The 21806-nt window shown below is 34.3% G+C and overlaps 1 protein-coding gene across 2 annotated transcripts in view; it reads right to left on the bottom strand.

Annotated features, from left to right (window-relative positions):
• The window catches only part of TTC27 (tetratricopeptide repeat domain 27), a 107356-nt gene that overhangs the window by 82844 nt on the left and 2706 nt on the right, over nt 1–21806 (bottom strand). Inside the window, exons 2-6 of one of the 2 annotated variants that reach the window (XM_031593350.2) lie at nt 18857–18894; nt 17984–18113; nt 11574–11714; nt 8886–8988; nt 4787–4951 (exon numbers count right to left, since the gene is read on the bottom strand). In XM_031593350.2, coding sequence (XP_031449210.2) covers nt 4787–4951; nt 8886–8988; nt 11574–11714; nt 17984–18103 — 529 coding nt within the window. In that variant the 5' untranslated portion in view covers nt 18104–18113; nt 18857–18894. The remainder of the gene's footprint in view (nt 1–4786; nt 4952–8885; nt 8989–11573; nt 11715–17983; nt 18114–18856; nt 18895–21806) is intronic. The other variant, XM_031593342.2, reaches the window with a different exon arrangement.

The raw sequence follows: 21806 nt of genomic DNA on the forward strand, positions 1-21806 counted from the left end.
CTCTTTTCTATCCTTTTCATCTACATTTAATGCACTAAATAGTGCCCAGCAAATTTATGGATAAAATTATTCTGGGAGTTATCAAAAACTCTTAGTTTTAGCACTAAAGACAGTGCAGTCATCAGTGACAGCTAATGAATTCACAAAAGGGAAAGTTTTGCTTAACAAACTTATATTCCTTTTGTGTCAAGGTTGCCACCTAGTTGATCAACTTTATATAATCTTCCTGGATTTCAGCAAAGCTTTTGGTGCTGTTTCACATAATATCTTTCTGGATTAAACATCCAGTATACAGCTAGGCAATAACACAATGCAGTGGATGAACAGCTGGCTGATGGGCCAGGTTCAAAGGGTTCTAATAAACAAGGTTACATCACACTGGTGGCCAGTCACTAGCGGGATTCCACAGGGCTCTGTTTTAGAGCCAGTTCTCTATTACATTTTCATGGACAAATTGGGTAGACTTATCACAGAAACATAGGAGGACCAGGGTTGAAACAGACGTCAAAGATCATCTCGTTTCAACCCCCTGCTATGTGCAAGGTTGCCAAGCCCCAGACCAGGCTGCCCAGAGCCACATCCAGCCTGGCCTTGAATGCATCCGTGTGTATCAATTGCAAAATGTCCCCCACAGGTACTTCTTCCCTTGTTGCCCTACTGTTAAAAGCATAAGAAACTGTTCAAAAAGGACACACAGGAGCCCCAGTCTTGTAACGATGTTGGTACAGATGAATCGACTGCCAAAAGGAAATACAGACACGCGTATGAAGACCATTTAAGAAAGTTTCTTTTTTAACCTGGTCCACATAAAGATTTCACTAAGAACAGCCTTAGAAGAGGCATAAGGTATACTGAGAACATTTGCAGATGACAATAATTTGTGAAGAACTATTGACTCCCTGAAGTGTAGAGAGACCTTGACAAAAGGGCTAGGCAATAACCAACCACATGAAGAATGGGTGAAGTCACTTGGCTTGATCATCCTAGAGAAGACAAGACAGAGGGAAGGCACCACAGTGGCCTATAGCTTCCCCACAAAAGGAGCAGAAGGGGAAACACTGATCTCTGCTTTCTGGTGACAGTGACAGGATCTGGGGGAACAGCATGGAGCTGCATCACAGGAGGGTCATGTTGGATGTTAGGAAAAGGTTCTTCACCAGAGGATGGTTGGGCCCTGGACCAGGCTGCCCACAGCAGTGGTCACGGCCCCAAACTGCTGGAGTTCAAGAAGCATTCTGACAACACTCTCAGACAATGGGTTTGAATTTTGGGTGGTCCTGTGTGGAGCCAGGAGTTGAACTTGACAATCACTGGAGATCCCTTCCAACGCAGGCTGTTCTAGGATAGCCCACAATTTTTAATTTTATTTTTATTTATTTTTTTATTAATTTTTTTTTTTTTTTTAGGAAAATACCTTAGCTGATGTTATTAGTGTAGATCACATACCATTTAGAGATATAAAGGTAGTTCACATGACATTTTTTCAATTATATTTAAAATGATGACCTATGGCTGTAAAATATTTCAATAGCACTGCGTGAAAGTCATCTTAATGTTGATTGTTTCTTCAGTTCTTGTCTCAGTGAGACAATTTTTACTAGCTTTTATTATGGCAACTGACATTTATACCAGGTTGAAAGAAAAAACATAGCTGCTCTTCCATTAGAAACCTGTTTCCAAGCTGCCATCAGAGAATTCAGAACTTAAAATAACAAAATCCTACAGAGCTAAAACCTACAAAAACTGGAATTTGCCTGTTGACTTTTATACACTACTCAGGTAATGTAAAACATAAGAAAAGAAGTGAACACTGTCCCACTGCTCTTTTTATAGAGCCAACTGAGATTAAATTCAAGTTTTAAGTTTCGTTATAGTTTTGAGAATTTGCAGAGTATTAAAAGACAATTGAATGTTCATCTGTTTAGTGGATAAAGACCAGGGGATGAGGCCATCATCTGTGAGAATCATCTGGCACAAACACTATAATAGCAGGCATCCCTTTTTCTTACTTGAGGTGGAAAGAGAACATCAGGGAAATTAGTAATTAAACAGATTACTCCTTTTCTGCCAAACACTCCTTTTAATGGAAAGCCCTGTGTTAAGAGTTCAGGAAGTAATGAAAAAGGTCCTAAAAATATCGCCTTCTAATCACATTGTGGGGGGACCAGATGGAAAGAGAGAGACTAGCCAGCAATTCATATTATTTTTACACAGTAGCACTCAATTCACAATTTTAATAATGTTTGTAAGCCTTTACGCTGTAATTCACTTCCTATCATGCCTTACTGTTTAAGCCACTGAATAAAACACTCACAAAGCTAGCCATGTTACTGTTATGCTTACTTATCACCACCTAGAAGTGATTTTTTAACGTTTTTGAGACAGCTACCCCTCTGTGCTTTTTTTTTTTCCCAAGCAAAGAATTCTTTATTATTACAGGGAAAACACTTATCTGTTTTCCAGATTAAAACAAATATCACATATATTTATGTTGAGGAAAAAAAGTGCTTGCTTTATACTACCAGAAAGAATCACAAAATAGAGGGAATCCAAATATCAGATTTTACTGTCTCATATTAGAAATTCCCACAGATTTATTACAGGGCATGAAAATAATATGTGGATTTCAGGCTGTGGCACTATCAATTTTTCATATCAGACGATCTTCAATTTATTTTGGATTACCAGTCTTCCTCTGCACAGTAAGATTATATGTGAGAAGGACCACAGCCTTCTTCTAGTAGGGACTGTTTCATGGAGTTATGGATGATAGTGACTCATTGTGAGGGACAGAAAGATGCTTTTTAATAAATGATGAATATAGGACAGACCTGGATTAATGGAACTAAAAAACTATACAGGCCAAAACAAGTATGATTCACACGTTTTTAAAATAACAGTAGAAAAATACTGATACTGAATTTTTTAAGAACAGCATAAGTTTCCATGCTGTAAATATTCAGCCAGTAAGGATTACAGCCATTAAAGAATAAAATACTCAAAAATCTTTTCCTAAAAAGGAAATTCCTTCCAAAACTCTTAAAAATATTTTTACTATAGGTTGAATTTTTACATTAAAGCAAAATCTTTTTTGATGATGCCATATTCCATGCGCTTAGCCAAAACGTCCGTGTCAAATTAATTTGTCTAGAATGCCAGCAATTCCCAAATGTTCAGTTCATTTCATTTGCCCTCAGGTTAGACATCCTTCATAATAAGTCTAATAGATTTATGGAGATAAACCATAGAACTTTTAGGAGTTTCACAACAATATTTTTCCAAGAGACTTTATCATTGCAATCTACACAAGTCCCACAGAGAAATTCTTGGAACAGTCATCAAAAATAAAAACAATTCCAAAGCATCCAGACTTGTCATGTCCCCTACCCCCCAACTCTTAAACAACAGCTTTTTTTCCTAGGTTAGATTTAGGGAGATTACTCATCAAAAAAACTAATTATCTCATTTAAGGAATATATAACTGCAAGTTGAGGAATATCAGTGAATAGCCATCTGGCACTTTGATTTTACCTGTTCTTAGTTAATTAAATTTTTATAGTTTGAATATCATGAAAGGCACTGATGTTTTTAATAAAAATCAAGGAAAATGTGGCTTTTTTTTTTTCCTTTTTCAAGGAACGCTTTACAATATAAATCTTGTAGTACTTATCACACATGCAGTACATGTTTCACAGCGGAAAGAATAGGATCAACTGAAATAGAATTCATTTGAACAAGGATATGGAAATTACTCCTATGTTTTAGACAGATACCACCACATATAATCAACTCAATCACAGTTACACAAAAACATGATGTCACAAGATTTTCACCACAGATTTTTAAAGTTAACCTTTAAAGTCTTAGAATAAATGAGCATGGAGTTCTACAACAATTATATTATTTTAATTGAAGTATTAAATTGACAAAAGATCTACATGGGGGTAGGAACAGCTCCAATCTAAGTTTAAAGGAACAGTAAGCTTTGTGGTATATTTGTGGTTCAGAGGCTGCAAGTTTCAGTTGCTCCTATTAACAAGTCTATAGAAAAAGAAATGGGTACAAAAAGGCTTTTCCATTTCTTCCCATGAATGCTCAAAGGCCCTCACACTGAAAAATAGTGAGCTTTGCGACTTTTTGTTTACTTCACAGAACCAGGTAGAACAAATCATCTCTTACCTATATATGTAATTTTAAATAAAGTTACAAGTGCAGCAATCTGATCTTCCTGACTCAAGAAGTGATTCTGAAAGGATGATTATATGGTCTCTATAGTGATATTGTGATACGTCTGTTTGTGAGTAATTTGAGTTTTTCTACTTATTTCCTGCTATAACAACAGTCCTGAAAGAAACTTTTAAAAGTTACTTACATGGAGGTCTAGACTAGTGGCACGAAAGCTGAAAGAATGCATCATATCATCATTCCGAGGTCTTTAAAACCACCCCTACCTAACACAAAGATGTATCCATCACCACACCAATCAGATTTAGGAGTCCCCTAACAGAGACAACTAGACCTAGAATTTGATTGATTAATGAAATGCAACAAGGATCATAATACTACAGGGTCAGACCCTCATGTTAAGGATGACACTGTAACTCAACAGTATATTTTTCTTCCTTTTTCAAAGCAATGCTAACTCTTAGAAAACAAGCAAGTCCTACCTGCTTAGAAGTCAAGAATTCTCAAAACATATTGCTTTTTTTTCCAGACATATTTTAAAAAAATCAACTGTAAGTTACGTTGGTCCAACCTCTTTGATAGACTGTGCATGCACACTTACCTGTTAAATTGATCTTCAGTTTTGCAATGTCTTTGGCCGTACTGAAACACTGTTTAGCTTTTTTGTACTCATAGTAATATAAAAATGTATAGGCACACTCAAGATTGAACTGAACTGCTAAGTGCCAGCCTTCATCACCTGCAAACAAAGCTTCTGCTTCAGTCACTACAAACCAAGAAGAAAAAAAAAGCTATCAAAACACAAATCCTTGAGAATGATATTTTAAAATTACATTTTAAAATAGTACGAGAGGAAGTCTGTCATGATTAAAATTAACCTTCATACATTTAAAAATAGAGTGTATAAAAGACGCCCATTAAAAGCATTTTTTAAAACCTCGTATCTCAAGGCTACAACTAGAATAAGAACAAAAGTTTAATATTCTCTTGTATTTTACAGTAAGCTGAGCTAAGATGTTGGTTTTGGATAAAATACGTAACTCTTATTGTTCAAGGACATGGTAAAGATTATAGGAAGTCAGAATAAAGCCTGTTGAAGTAAAACAAATACCCGCCCTTAGTTAGTACACTTTCTCATTTAAAGTTGAAGTTTGGCCAGTAGACTAAGGACTGAATTGGGACTTCAGACTCTTTAGTCTTTTTTTTTTTTTTTTTTTTTTTACAATTACTGATTTGCTCAGTGATAACGATCATATTCTTCACCTGAAAAGCAGAAAATACCTTGGGAAATGAATCTGAAAACTTCAGAAAAGATAACTTCATATTTTTTCATTCCGCACAGAATGTAAACACATTGAAAACACATCAAAGTAATGCATATTACAAAATCATCTGAGTCTTTAATATTTTTGTCCACATTATTAAACTTTTTTTTTGTTTTTCTTTGAAGAGAGAAAATGCCTAAAGGATCATATCATCTTTCCAGGAAAAGCTTTTTTCACTCATTTTATTAAAAAAATACATATGTTTCAGTAAACGGTTTAGGACACCAGCCATATTTACCTGCTTCCTACACAGTCTAAATACCACTCTGACAGTTCAGAAAAAAAAAAAGTTGTTTTCTATGAAATTTTATGAAAAAAGAAAATGGAAATTAAGTTTTTATTTTATTCAAATTTAAGTGTAGATTTGCACTGATTTTTTTTTAAAAATACTTTGGGTGACTAAATCCTGAAAGTCTATTGTCAGTGCAAAAGAGCTTACAGGATAATGAATGTGCACGTGCACACATGGAAATGTCACAAGAATGCAACTCCGAATGATTTTGATTCAATTTCAAATAAAAAAACAGGTTATGGTCTACAGTCAGACATTACTTCTTCATTTTTCATTACCTAATTTTAATAATTTGAATATAAAAGTAATTGTGCTAAAACCATATATATGCTACAATGAACTAAAAAAAAAATGCATCAATATTTTAAATATTTGAAACATTCATGGTTGCTATGACAACTAAGACCTGTGATTTCTGACAGTAAAAAATCCACATCCTTAAAAATTGTTCAACTTTATTTATCAGTATTTATGATTTCATACTAAAGTAACGAATTGATAACTGGTCTCGCACTCCTGATGTAAATACCATATATTTAGAATGATAACCACAAAGCTTGATAGGTTTAGGCATTTGAAACGTCAAAGGCCTTTGTTGAGAGCTTCACTGCTACTTGTATAAATAAGCTGCAAAAAAAAAAAAAAAAAATCTCTCTGCCAACCCATACCACATTTTAGCATAGAACATCGATGAATGCAAAACAGCATTAAGCCCTCCAGGTTTTGCACAACAGCTGCTGTAGAACAGGAGGGAATCACCACAGCTGTCTTATATTTAGGTGATGATGCTGAGCTTACAGTTGAGAGCAACATTTTAAATGGCTTCCCTCACAAATTTGAACTTTTCTTTTTTAAAGAAGAGCAAAGTTTCCCAGTCAAGTTGATTCAGCAAATAAGTTATTTAAGCCATAATCAAAGACTATTTTGAAGGCTTAGTAATTATTTTATGGAAAATACAGGCACTTGTTTGAAACCCCAGATGGCTTTAATGAACTAGAAGTTTAATAAACTCCATCTAGAAGCTATGGGCAGCAAAGCCAGCCTTGAGAAGCTCACTATGTACCCAAGTGTACTTTACATCAGAAACTCTGAAAACCAGAGTCTGGTCATCAGAAACAGATATCTTACTATTTATGCAGTATGTATGCATATGTAGCATCCTGTACAAGACCAAAGCTGCACAAACTATTAAATTTCTCTACTCTAGCCAGTACCATCTAATCAGTGAATTTAAAGCAATTTTAAGATTACTTCTCTTTTAGTTTCAAGTCTTTCAGTATTTCCAAGAAGGAAATGTAACAATCAAATAACTACCACTGACTAGCCTACCACAGATTCCATTTTATTTGCTACCAGAACTAGAAAATATTTTGATGCATTCTATACCCTTCAGCAAAGTTAACATAACAAAACCATTCTGTCAACCAATAACTGCAGTACTCAAATAGAACTGCAAAACCCCTGGCATCTAAGTATCTTTGACACTGGACATCTAAGAAACACATACTCAGAACAACAACAACAAAATTTTCTGGAAATGAGTAGGATGAGACTATATAGTCTTTTTTTTTTTTTTTTTTTTTAATATTACAAACATATCTCCCTAACCTTCTTTATCTGAATGAAGCACACCAGCACCATTTGTTTCATAGCATAGAATTTACAGATAATTTTATATAGCTATTCAGAAAATATACATTCTGAACATACCAAGTGATCAAGCTTCAATACATAAAAACTGAGCAGCAGCAATTCTGTTTCACCCAGCTCATTCCCAACCATCAACATAATCTTCTCTGGAATAGTTAACCGTCTACCATGATGTAATTACAACTATCGATTATTTTTTAATATATGCATCAGCAAAACTCCCAGCCTTCTGTGAATAAAAATCCTGAAGTTTGACTAAAAAAAACAAGCAGAATTTAATCTCAGATTCTCATACCTATGTTAGATAACACTAGGCATTAGTTCAACATTCTCTAATGAAGTATAACCAATAAAAAAACCCCACAGTTTACATTAAACGAAACAAAACCCTTCCATTCCAGTGCTTTCATCATTCACTAAGAGAATTAAGTCATTCCTTTCTTTGCTACAAAGGATCCAATAAAAACCCCTGTTCCATTCCACTACTCCACTAACAACGTTTTTGTTACTTATTTCTAAGTTTTCCAAGGGCTAAAAACCACTCTATTTTTTTTTTTTTTAAATGTCAATTGCATGTCTTGAGCCTACGTATGCTTCAGATTTAAAAAAAATCTCCATTAAGGTGTGGTGGAAGCGGGGACACTTGAAACTTTAGCAATTAAACTTCTTTGATGAAAGTAAATATATATGACAACACATTTCTAAATGCAAAAAACATTTCTTAAAATGCTCTTGGTTGGAAGTCTCAGGTTTAGAAAGTTAAGTTAAATAAAAATCTTCAGCTAACAAATTAATTGTTGAGGGGCAAACAAGCAAAAAGCTTTATCATTTGCTGAAGGAAATGACATTAACCTGTCTATACAAGTATTTCTTTCTCTTTGAAAAATAAGTATCAAGTGTATATAATTACATTTGACATTTTTATGTTCTGGTTACTGCATTTGTAAACATCAATATTAGCTAATTTAGTTTTGACATTGTCTATTTTCTCTGCATGCAGTGCAAAGTGGTAATAAACCTCCAAATTTAGGTTGAGATGCAGTGCACAGGGAAAAAAACTCTCGTGAAAACACAAAAGAATAAAAAGACATTCACTTCTCATAACCAAGTAAGATCAGTTAAATAAAAACATCCTGTGCAGTTTTCATTTCTGAAGTTAGTTTGTGGTAAGTTAACAATGCTAAGCATGGGGAAGGAAAACCTTTGTCTGCAATCTCATATTCACTGTACAATATGTACTGTCTCAAAATCAGCACATGCCATACAAATACTTGTCAATTTAAGTAAATTCTTGTCCATCTCTACTCTCTCTATAGTTACATACACATCCCACAAGCTTCATATTGCAAGAATTACGCCTATAAATTCCTATCCCTCAAGACATCTTACAACTAATGCTGTAAAGTCAACAAACCAAGTCATCAGAAACATACTTTGTCTTATACACGTCTGGGCAAGAGTAAATAGCTCAGGTGATCTTTCCTCTAACAATTGCTGGTGAATATTCACACATCTTAGAGTCCACCAAGGTAAGGTCTGAAAGAAAATAAGGATAAGTGAAGAAATCTTTTAAAATGAAAGAAATAAACAGCTTTCAAATATAAGCTACTAGATTGTTATTTCTAAGCATATACATATATGCAAAAAAAAAAAAAGTGAGCATAGGCCTAGCATAAAGATGATTGTGTAAACAGCTCTTCAATGCTCTAACAGAATTTGATGGGTTCTGCTTCTATTCACTTCTTGAACTACTCTTTGAATCCAGCAAATCTTTAGGAGTACTATCTGGTAGGAAACTCTGTGAACAGGAGGTAGAAGAAATACCTGTGTGCTTTTTTTGGACCATCCACTTTGTACTCTGATACTCCTACCTCTTGTAACAGAAAAAGACAATACCAAATAAAAAGCTGTATCCTACTTTTCTTCTTCCACATCGTATTTTCAATTTTAATGCACAGCTATGATCTCACTCTTCAAGTCACTTTTTATGTGGAAGCCACTGAATGTATCTGGTCATCCAGCATTGCCTTTGCATGTATTTCTTCTTTTCTACCTAATCTCATATTTTATTAGGTGGGGGTAGAAAGGAGACTAAGAACTGCAGTTTATACAAACATTTTGCAATCACAATTGAAATTATTCATGTTTGTATGTAGAATTTGAGAAAGACAAATAAATCACTGAGCTAAGAAATCATTCTACATAGAACCGTACCTAGATCACAGCTCAAGAAATGCCTGATTTTAGGATGTTGTGTGCACAAAACAAATTCCCCAGCTTTTCCCTCTCTCTCTGCACCAGATGGAAATATGTGGAAAAGCTAACTGATAATATAATATTCTATTCTCATAATCATACTTAAGATAATCATCTGTAAATGTCCACATATAACCTACACAGGTTCTAATGATTACTATCAAGGCATGTACTGAACTTTTTATTCAGATATGCTTAAATCATTGGTGAGACCTAAGTGCTGAACACTATTCACGGAAAGTCATCTAAACCAATCACATAGAGTTGACTGTAGAAAGGAACCATCGAAAAGAATAAAGCATCTATTTCAAAAGGTAACAAAAGATAATTTCTGATATCAAACTGAACAGAGCAAAGGAAAAGAGACTTCCTGGAAAAAAAAAGTCACAGCCCAATATTTCACCACTTACTTAAAAGCTTAAAGGCAATTTAAATAAGTTTCGAATGACTTCAGTTTACATATATAAAGAAATACTTGTTTCCCAAGCAATTGAGTGCTCAGTTCAGTGATACAATTTCCTGAGGACAAAAGATTGCCACTCAAAAATGTCAGAACCACAGAGAACGTGTTTATAAAGTTGCAAGCAAGTCATCTGAACTCTTTCCATTATTCTGTTAGCAATGTTATTTTGGGGGAGCTGCGTTAAGAATATTTCTGATGACTTACAAATATTTAGTTAGCTATATAAAAAATATATATAATTTATAAAGTGTTAACAAAGTCTAGTTTTGATAAAACAGATTTCAGAGTATACACTCTGAATTTATGTGAACTAATCTTAAGAATAAAAAGTATTAAGAAGCTTTTCTCTGAATGAGGATGAAATGAGAAAGAATGGCAAACTTGTTGTTACACTGACCTGTTGAAGAATGCAGTTTGCCATTGGACTACTAGTCAAACTTGTAGCCAGAAGTAATTGAATGCCCACTGGGTAGAAGGAGACCCATAATTACATCAGTCTGAGGGAGGCAGCATGGGAATTCCCTAAACAAAGTACATCTTTTCCCTCTCTGACTGACCCAGTTGCTGAAATTCAACAGTATTCATCTGTGAATAACAGGGAAAACGATGGAAGAGCTTGACTTCCAAAAAATACCATACAGTCAACATCTCCCAAACAGTTTAAATCATCATTCATACAAAGACCCAGCTGGGAATGGATGTTGTCAGCCAAGCGTAAAGAGGGACCATGTGGCATTTTGTTCTCCAGCCAAATTCTGTTCAATCAGGATGTAATAAAGAGAAGCTGCTGCTGTTAAGTCCTCCGGTCCCAAAGGCTACCAACTTGCCTACTGCTGAACTACAAGGAAGACAATGTCAAAAACCCACTCAAGAAGAGATTTAAATCTCACTTTTTTTTAAATGTATGAACATGAGAGAATTAAGGTAATTCCCACATGGATGCCTGTGAAAGATGTTGAGGACAATGAGAAAAATTACGATTACATCTAGAATTCATAGCTTAGAATTTATCCAGTAGTAGTTAACGGCATCCCAAATTTTGTCAAAAAGGCCATAGAGTACGTATGTTTTATTGCACATTTGAGTTTTCTTCTTCTTCAATACTGATGGAAAGTAAATGTCTTTTCAAAAGGTTGTTTTTTTGTTTTGTTTTTTTTAAAGATAATGTAGGGATTTTTCTTTTTTGAGGACTACACTGAGATAAGTAATAGCTCATCTTTAAGAAAGAGATACTTGTGTTAAACTGTAATGATTCTCAATTACTTCTTAGAAGAACAAACCTCAGAGTAGCAGAAAAAGAACAATAAGAAGTCATACAGACTTAATGAGGCATGAAAAATAAAGAATGAAAAAAACAATTAATGAGTACTGCACAGTCAATCATTTGTCACATATCCCTTACCTGAAGAGATGAGAGTTTGTGTCTTGAATTCACAAGGATTACCCTAGCTATGAGCAGCAAGATAGGATGAGAAGTCAAGGTATAGACTGATTCAGCATCTAGAACCAACGTCTTCAGAATTGTTGTATGCAGCATTTTTGGCTGAAACATAAACAAGAAAAGTGACAAGGAAATAAAACTTAAGCTTATGAACAAACTCACAGAATTAAGGAAAATAACAATTCATATGTTTAAGGAGAAAAGGTCTGCTCAAAAGTATCACCATGTTTGGAATTCCAGCTGCTTCCTAATTTGCAGTGAATTCTGCCTTGCCTCTTGCTAGAAAGACAGATCATATCAATGGGATCTAAAACACTCAGATCCCTCTCACCAGAAATGCGTATGTCTATTTAAAGTTAGTCCCATTTAATACATTCCAGTATATAACCCTTCCCATAATCTAAGAGGAAAATCTAAGAAGAAAATATGATAAATAAATATCTTCTGATAAATAAAAGCCACTTAGCTTGACATATCAGAAATAAATCAATTTGTTAATAAATTTAGTCCGACAATACTCAAATACATTACATATTCCTCCAAGTTATATCAATGTGTGTTAATCTCCTCTCTCACCAGACGGAACTTCCTGTTTGAGTGACATCAGGGAGCAATATTGGAGCCATTTTTCTGTTTGTCCAATTAACAAAGACCTCTGTTTTGGATGCTTTTATGTATGACATTCTCTACAGTAATTATTTTTCTATGGGCTTGAGGTAGCTCTCCAGGGAACGTGTTTCTTGGTGATGACTGTTAGATGACAGTCATATATTCTTATCCCCCTTTTAATGTAATGAAAGCATTCAAGCAGTTAATCTTCAGATTTGGGCAGATGTCAATTTATCACTTGACATTTGGTTCTCACATGAGCAGGTTTCTTATGCAAACTAAAGTATGGCTTTTGTTGTCAAATGGCATGAAAAGGGCAAAGAAAAAAAAAAAAGAAGGAATGGAACAAAAGAGAAAGCAAGAAGGTTAAATGACACCTTACACTGAAGTCACTTGTCTGAGAAAGATTTTTATTCTGTCTACACAAACAGGACAGAAATTATGAGTCACAGTTTTTTGAAACTCTTCTCAGCACCTTTACAACAGACGACGCTTAATAGATAAACTGTTAAGCCACATCATTGCCCTAGTTCACTTTCTAACAATCGCTGCTTCTCCTTAAAATAATTTTAAGGCTTTTTTTTTTTCTGATTTGCTTAAGTTTTAAAACTGTTTAGCATGTGTTATCATTGAAAATTACCACTGACTTCTTGCATGACATCACTGTAACCATTTCAATTCTAACATTAAAAACCAAATTTACAATGGTCTGACAAGCCACTTGGGAAGAAAGAAACTACCCACTGGATGTATTTTAGATGCAACCTACCACCAGTGATCCAAAATGGAATAGCCTTACCAACATCTCTAACTGTTCTTAATTTTGAAAATTGATAACTTGGTGCTTCTATAGATTCATTTTGGAAATGCACACGTCATAGTACACTTCACATACGTTTCAGTTTAAAGTAAACTTGTTTTCCTCTCATTTATTTTGAGTCACTCTAGAATCAAAGCACAGCACGTTAAATACCCAATGGGAAAGCAAAGAAGCTACAAACTTTCTAAATTCTTATAAACCTACTATAGTAACCTGCACTCATCTAATTTACACACCATAGCAACCAGTAATGTCAAATTCACATTTCAAAGCCTTTCATTAGCTCTATCCAGCTAGAGTAACATCAGAAGGAACAGAGTGAGAAAGGGAAAAGGGAGAAACATGTCACACACTAGCAAGTAAACCAGCAAGTCTCAGAGCCAAAGAACTGTTATGAGTTTTAACAAAACAATGTTTTTTTCCACAAAGCAATTATCTTTTTACTAAGAAAGCTTAAACCAATATTCATTCATTCAACTTATGCTCTAAGACTACATTATCAGTGTGTATTTCTACCATCAGAATTTACTATCCTAAGGTAGTCTTTCAGGTGAGAGAATAGCTACATATAGAAGAGGTGGACTTCAAAGTTTTCACAACTTGAAGGATTGAAAAGTCTGCACTGAAATATACAGAAACTTCAAAACACTGGCAAAAAGAAAATTGGGAACTTATCTTCTTGTGTCTAAATGCTTAAGTTAGACAGCTTCCATATTTATTTCACATATCTCAGAAACCTCATCTGTTTCAAAATAGATACAACTCAATGGTTGTTAACACAGTGCTTCAGACCTCAATTAGATGGTTGAGTCTTTCCTTCCTTAAGCAAACTTGCAATAAAAAACTACAATTGCTTTATTTAGGCTGACTCCAACTTCATAAGCCCAACCAGCAACAGGTAGGCAATCCAGAGCTAAGGTACATATTGAAGAAAACAAAGGTAAACAAGCCTTCCGAGGGAGCACTTCATGTGGAAATACTTAGTTACAAATGTTCTTGCTTGCATTGCCTGTAAGGCCTGCTTTACTGTTAACTAAAGAAGTATTTTCCAAGTGGCCACATACATATAAGCAATGTGATGTAGGGCCAAATTGTAGGCTATTTTAGCAGACCACCTTCACTCACAAGATTTAATCTCCTCATTTAGCTTTTACCATCCCATCTCATATAGCCCAGAAGAGGAAGAAACATTAAATAAAAATAAAAAAAATTAAAAAAAATTAAAAAAAAAATCAAAATCTTCAGAACCTTCATCATGTTAGGGCCTGGTATTCAAATAGCACAACAATCAACTTAAGTTCCAGTTCTCTTCAGTATGGCTAGCTCATGCTAATAGAAACCAACCACACAGGTCTAGATCAAAAGAAACTCCCAACAATTTGGGCTGGCAATGATAAAGAATCATACTGGATTTGAGACAGTAGTGGTACATATTACACAGGCGTTTTTCACAGCTATTTGTATCTACAGAAATCTGGTAGAAGTTCCTTTCAGTAAAAGAATAAAATCATGCATAAAAGCAGCATTAACACAAGCATAAAGAAAAATACTTGCTCAAATTTCAAAATTCATTATTTGAAACAAACCTGGAAGCTAAAAAAGGCCAGCAAGAGCTGTTCATGTATCTATTTGGAAAATTCCTAAGCTATTTACAAGTGTTCTCCATTCGCACATTCAGATCTTCTTCCAGATGGAGTTTCTAGCTGTTATCAAATGTATCCTGCTTGTGTATATGAACTCAGAGAATAAACAACAAAAGCAGCTCAAAACTCACAACAGCCTAAGTCTTAATCTTACTAACGTTTTGTCCAGTTCCTCAACTGAATATACTGAATTCAATTTTATGAGTTAATGCTTTGTATCTCTGAAATAGAAGGCAGGATAAACATGCTGAAATCTAAACAATTCTGTACCTTTCATTCCTTTACATGCAGACAGACAGTGACAATGCTTAAAGACACAAGGAGCCAATCCCACTTCTTATTAAAGCTCAGTAAGAATGTTTTACTTCAATCCCTGCAAGTTCAAAGGCAGAACCGATAACCTATTTTAATTTTTTTTTTTTTTTTCCAAATCTAACTTAAGTCAATTACTATGAAAAATATGAAAAATACTCCAGGATGAATCAGGGAGACTATTTAATTGGTGTGGTAAAGTCCTGAAGATATTTTAGAAAACTGAAAAAAAAAAAAAACCAAAAACACCAGACGTTTTTCTGTTTAGAAAGCACTGAGCTGGTTTTTTGGAGGACTCGTAAACAAAAAGCACAAGCCAGTTCTGCAGGATATGGTGGATGGTTGAACTAGATGATCTTAGAGGTCCTTTCCAACCTTAATGAGTCTACGACCTAAAAACAAATCCTAATGAAGTACATGCTTTTAACCATAATTCAAGAGAAGTCTGGAATCTATTTGGAGGATGGGAAATATTCATGAACACTGTTCATAGATAATAACCAAGAGGCCCCGACCAGCAACTTATCTAAAATAGACTGTTTCATGATTTGTTCTTCATTGAAATTAATTAATCTAACACAGTCTTAATGTACTAATAAGAAAATTAGAGATGCATTCAACAACTGTCTGGGAGCAAAAATGAAACTGTGCCACTGACTCAGAAGATAAACTTTCAAGGAATAGAAGTGACAGCAGTAATATAGCCTGAAAGGCATAAAGTTAAGATGAATTCAATAAAGTATTCTGGAAGTAAGTTTTGAAAATATTCCTGAAATAAATGAGACCTTGGAAGGTTCAAAGCCAGTAACACTACCTACAGCAAACTAAGAGAAATGTGACTTTTTTAAGCCTTGACATGAGAAGATCATTTCCATCTGAAAACTTGAAAAATTGAAGGCCTGTTAAAAAAGAAATAGTGCCAGCACTGACAACAGAATATGAAAGATTATACTAGTAGAGAGAAAGAAAATTAGAGCTATATTTTAATACAGTTTTTCTGAATACCTGTGCACACAGGAGAGGAAATGCTGGATTAAAAGGAGCATGAAAATGTCACTTTGTTGAGATGCTCATTTTTACAAAGTGCTTATGTACTAACAATTCTTGAAAAGTATATACATAAAGATAATTCAAAGCAAATAAAAGTGTGTGAAACAACACATTTCAAGAAGAGGGTATTATATTTTAGCACATAACTGTCTTGTGCTCTTGGAAAAAAACGACCTTAACTTTTCAGAAAAAGATGCTATACATAGCAGTAATACACATAAAGCTAATAAATAGCTGAAACTTCCAGCAATATTGAAGTCTCTTCAATATATATCCAATATATTCAGCACTCCTTAGAAATCAAGTATGCTCACATCCATTTTCTTTTACTACTGATTTAGCTTCTGGAATATGAACACCACAAAAACAAACATCTGTCAATGCACTGCATTCACTGCCGTAAGAGAAACTAAGCTGGAAACTTTTATTCCCCTTTGTTCAGCAGACAATGCATCCCATTCGTCCATTAACACAGACAATAAACAAGATGGCTGATAGAAGATAGGAACATTGTGTTTTACAGGTATAGACACTGCTGATGATAGCCATTCTGTGACTACCATCACAGGCTGCAGCCTCTGGGTTAGACTGCAGCCTGTATGTACACACCAATAGAAAATATTAGCATTCTTCAATAAAGAAATAAGCATAATACTAAGCTTACAGGATATAATATTATGTTTATAATACATAATCTTAGAGATTAAAAACAAAGAGAATGGAAGAAATGAGTCTGTATTTCTTATTTTTTAACTGTAAAGGAAAACTGAACACTTTTCCCTCATGTTTTCTACTAACTCATTTCTTACTTTCAAAGGTTTAGTACACTTAATTTCCACTGTTCTTTCTTATTTAACCATTAGAAGACCACATTCAATTTAATGTATCAAAAACAGAGCAAAAAATAAGCCTATATACATATATGTATACACACACACCATGCCATCCCTGAAATACAACAAAATAGATATCTATGCTAAAGAAAATGGAATAAATACTGTATCTGAATTAAGTAATTTAGAAATACAGCCTTGCAAATGAAGCTAGAGGAAGACTTCATGAGCTATGGAATTCCTGCAAAAACATACCACAATAATGCAACACAACTCCAAAGGTTTTAAGTGAACTTGCTTACATATTTGTCAAACTTCCCCTTGCTCCACAATTTACAGCAATTACATTGCTCATGGCTTATACTTTACTCACAGTCAAATTCTAAACTCAAAATCTCATGTAGCTTTAGCATTAGCAGAGAATAGTGCATATGCTTCCCTAACATGCTGCAGTAGTCAGTATCTTATCACAGCATTAATTCAAGAGGAAAAATAATGCTTGAGAAGCTGTGCTGAACCACAGATACAGGAGTCAGTGTAGTACTGCCATGAGAAACATACATAAACCAGTATTATTTGTGTAAAAAGATTTCAAAGTAAATAAAATTGACAATCTTCAGCTTCATCACCTATATTCTTCTCTTCTAAAAGCTCTATTTGAGTTACTTAGAAAAAAGCAACTCATTTGGCCAGGATACTAATAATATCCAAAACTCAAGAAAGCCTACCTTACTCTAAGGAAGGAACATTTCTAAGCCATTTATAATTCTCTCTCTGATCCAGCTAAAGACACATTCCTAAATATAAAGCTTATTGGATGCTAAAGTCCTTCAAGAAATACTACTCTACAATAAATGTATTTCCTATCCAGAAGGATAGGAGATTCCCAGCAGGAAATCTCTAACACTGAAGCAGACCAATGCTGTAAGTACTTTTAGTATAGTTAGTATATATTTAAAAAACCATATAGTTGGTGATGTAATTGCAGCCAGCATGATCAGCAACGAAGGCAATTTATTCTAGCCCTGCACTTCCTCTGAGTTTATGGGTTATTCATGAATAGAAGTCACTGTAGAAGGACAGTTTATTAAAACTCAAGCATACCTCAAGACATTTCTGTAACAATGCAGATGGCAAAAAGTCCTGCAGCTGTAAGTGAACAGGAGGGCCAGTCCAATTGCTTTGAACGAAGAGCTGCAAACTGCCCACGCCGAGTAGAAACATCAGCCTCTGCCTGCAACATAGATAGGAGAAACACTTAGCAATAGATAAAATTTGTAATTAAGATTAGAAGATCTGATTCATTCCCCCACTAATTCAAAAGCTTAAAACCTTAAAAATTACTCTATTGTCAGGAAAATGTAATTAACATAGTATTTAAAATACTCATGGGGAACTAAAAGATTTGGAAACACATTTGCTTCCAAGAAATGAGAAACACTTTACAATCATAGATTGTATGTTTTAAAACTTACAGCTGTATCTATCATGTATCAGTAGGAGATAAGCATAGGACAAAGATTATCACATATTTGCCTAATGCACTGTTGTGTTTTCTTATTTTACATCTAAGCCTCAACATTTTCAGAGAAAAAATACTGTTTTAGCATACATTCCAAAACAGCATTTGTATTGTTTCTTTGACACAGCTCTGTAATTTCATTCTCTGTAAGAACAAAAGAAAAAAACGAGTGCCAAAAAAGTTCAGAAGGATCATTCTAGAGCTGATTTGTATGATGTAGCAGCAAATGTCATCTCAATGAATCGTGCTTTTGGTTTTCAATCATAACATTTTATTCAAAAATGGAACTGTAAGAGCGTTGCATTCCTGGAAGTATGGCACATTTTTCTTATTTACAAGACTACACCCTGCTAACAACACTATGATATTACCTCTTTATGCACTTACAGTAAGAAATAACCTACACTGACTGTAGAAGGCAGGGAAGAATAAGATACAGAACTGCAAATGCTTACCTCCCAAATACTGCCTGAAAACCGCTCTTCTGTGCTACCTGAAAAGCAAGAGATGCTGCTGCCAGTGTCCCATTTATTATGGCGACCTACATAGTTTCATCTTTTTCTTCTATTTCCTTAGTTCTAGGGTTATATCCATCCATTTTGCTCATCCTTTCTCTGAGCATTTTTTTTCTAAAACACTTTACACTAAGTCCAGATCCATGATGTAAAGTAAGATGCTTATATATATACCACTGTAGTATACCTGCTGTTTTACCCATAACTGTTCAAATCCAGAATAAAAATGCAGTTTATTTTCAAATATACATGCTCTATTTGCATAATGCTAGAATTTACAAATAAAAAAGTGAGACACGTGAATAGCCAGACTATGCTTTAGATAAAATTACATTACAGACTGTGGTTATTATTATTATTATTTTTAACAAACATGAAGCCAAAAATTAAAGTCGTCAAAGCAAAAATCACAGTCACTGAACAGTTATTCTTTCAATTCAAATGCATCAAAGCAAGCTGCAGAAACAGCAAGAATTTCTTCACTTTTATTTTTCAGTACATACTTTACAGTTAATAGCCATCAATTGCCCCAAGAGAAGCATTAAAACTACAAGTTGAGAAATCAAAACAAGTCACGGAGGAGAGCATTAAAGAGAACCCTACAAAGGAATGCTGCAGAACACCATCAGTGACAGAGTAGATGTATCAGAAATCAAAAAACAAAAAACAAAAACCACCACTATTCTTTTTCCTAAGTTAATTGTAAAACAATACTTGGAGACTTCACTTTCAAACCATTCAAACCACCATAGTGAAAAAACATTTGGGGCAGAGTAAGGATGAAAGCAGAATAGAAACAGTTGCAGCAAGCTTTGAAATACTGTTAAATATTTGCCTTACAAAACCATGGATTTCCAAGTGGAAAAGTAGACAGGCTATTTCCAAACAAATTATATTCTAGATTTTAACTTCCAGATGTTTTGCCCTCAAGCATCTCCATTTTAGCTTCAGAAAAAGAACCTCTTAAGAGTTCTTCTCACACTATTGTAAAACCATACTTTGTACAGTATTTGTATTGTGTTAAAAGAATAAGGTTAGCATCATCCAACTTTCTGTTTCCGACTGAATTCAATTCCCACTGAGTTTTTTTAATATCCAGAATTAAAGCTGTCAGTTCAACAAAAAAACCCACGTATTTGAAGTAAGACCGATCTACTAAAAGTCACAAGAAAGCCAAAGTCTCACTGAATTATCTGAGCTAGAACTTCCTTTGAATCATTCAATAAGGAAAAAAAAAATAACACTCCCAAATAAAACATTTTTACCATAGACAATAAAAAGTCAACAGTGTGCAGAACTTGCTTTAATTCCTTCTACAAAGCAGTAGCAGGGATCAGAAAAACATCTATGTAACACATTTTAACATAGAAGGTCTTCCCAATCATCACACAGATTTAAATGCTATAAGCAGGGCCTACACCTTAAGTAAGAAGTGATCTGTCTTCTAGTTGACATTTTTCTTTTAGGATTAACTTAATTCTTTTTTTTTTTTTCCTAATATACAATGGCACATTTTGAAAAGTACAGCTTTTTAGTTTTGAATAAAAATCTAGCATGCAACTTTGAGAAGAAAACTCTTTCTTCTTAGAGACTGAACATAGTTCTGCCTCCTTATATTCAGGCAAAAAGGAACAAGGAAAACTGTAATACCAAAGTACTGGAGAATGAGCAACCAAAGAACAAACTGCATTGCTGTCTGTAGGAGGACAGCAGCAGCCAAAAATGGAATACAGACCAATAAAAACTCACAGGGAGAACAGAAGATGACACATCATGGTGATAGGATGCATGTGAACTGACTGAATACAGAATATGATCATCATTAAAAAGCTGAACCATTCATAAAAGCTAACTCTTTCACAGTCAGCAACACATTTCAATCAATGATTAATATTAGGATTGAGTTAACATATTTGGTCTGTTTCAAGCCCCTAAAGATTTTTCTTTAATTGTTGAATAATTCAGAGTAAAATATTCCAAGACGACAGAAGGCAACAATGTTGAAAACTGTCCAGACTATGTCACCATCTAAACTACAAGCAGTATCTCACAGCAAGAGCACAACAAAGTAAGGAAAAAGGGAAAAGCCACCTAGAGACAAAATACACAGGACAATCCCAATGCATTCCAGATCAGAAAACAGTAGCACACCATATGATACGTAACACTAGCAGATAATCTTTTGGCACTAACAAATCTCAGCTCAGCATTTTAGAGGTGCCAACTATTAGTTTCTCTCCAGCATTTTAGCAAAAAACTTGCATTTTCATGCCTCTCACACCAAAACACAAGCACTTGTGTTGATGATAAGAAGGTAATCTATTGAGCCACGTTTACTTCCTTTTTACCTTCATGTTCCTCTTACCTTTAGCTAAAACTTGTTCCTACAGTCATCTTTAGAATACACATAGCTATGTAAATGTACAGCTTTCTTCTTCTACTCTCCCTAATTTCTGCTTCTACGATCCCTAGATTTTAGCTTAGTTGCTATTTACTTTGAGAACTGTAAACACTAAAGTCAGATTCACTAAAAGCGAGACTTATTCACAGTTAGAGTAAAACTATCTTAGAGTCTTACAAAGTAAATAATTAATCCACAAATACAGGCCAGTTATCTTAATGGCTTCATTTTATATCAAGATCAGAACAATCTTACTGTAAACCAGACTTGAAAAGGTAGACATTGTTTTTACAGTAACATTACTTGGTACTTCAATTATGCACATTAATGTAACACAGTGTTTCAGAGAGAAAATTGTTAATAAACAAAAATACAGTGAAATCACCAAATGTATATTTAAGTCTTTATACCAGCAGCTTCAGAGGTGGTCACCACAAATAATGGTTAGTATTTTCAACAAACTCTCATCAAATCAGTATCCAGTAAGAG

Source organism: Phasianus colchicus, chromosome 2, assembly GCF_987193195.1.
Source record: "Phasianus colchicus chromosome 2, bPhaCol1.hap1.1, whole genome shotgun sequence".
NCBI lineage: Eukaryota > Metazoa > Chordata > Aves > Galliformes > Phasianidae > Phasianus > Phasianus colchicus.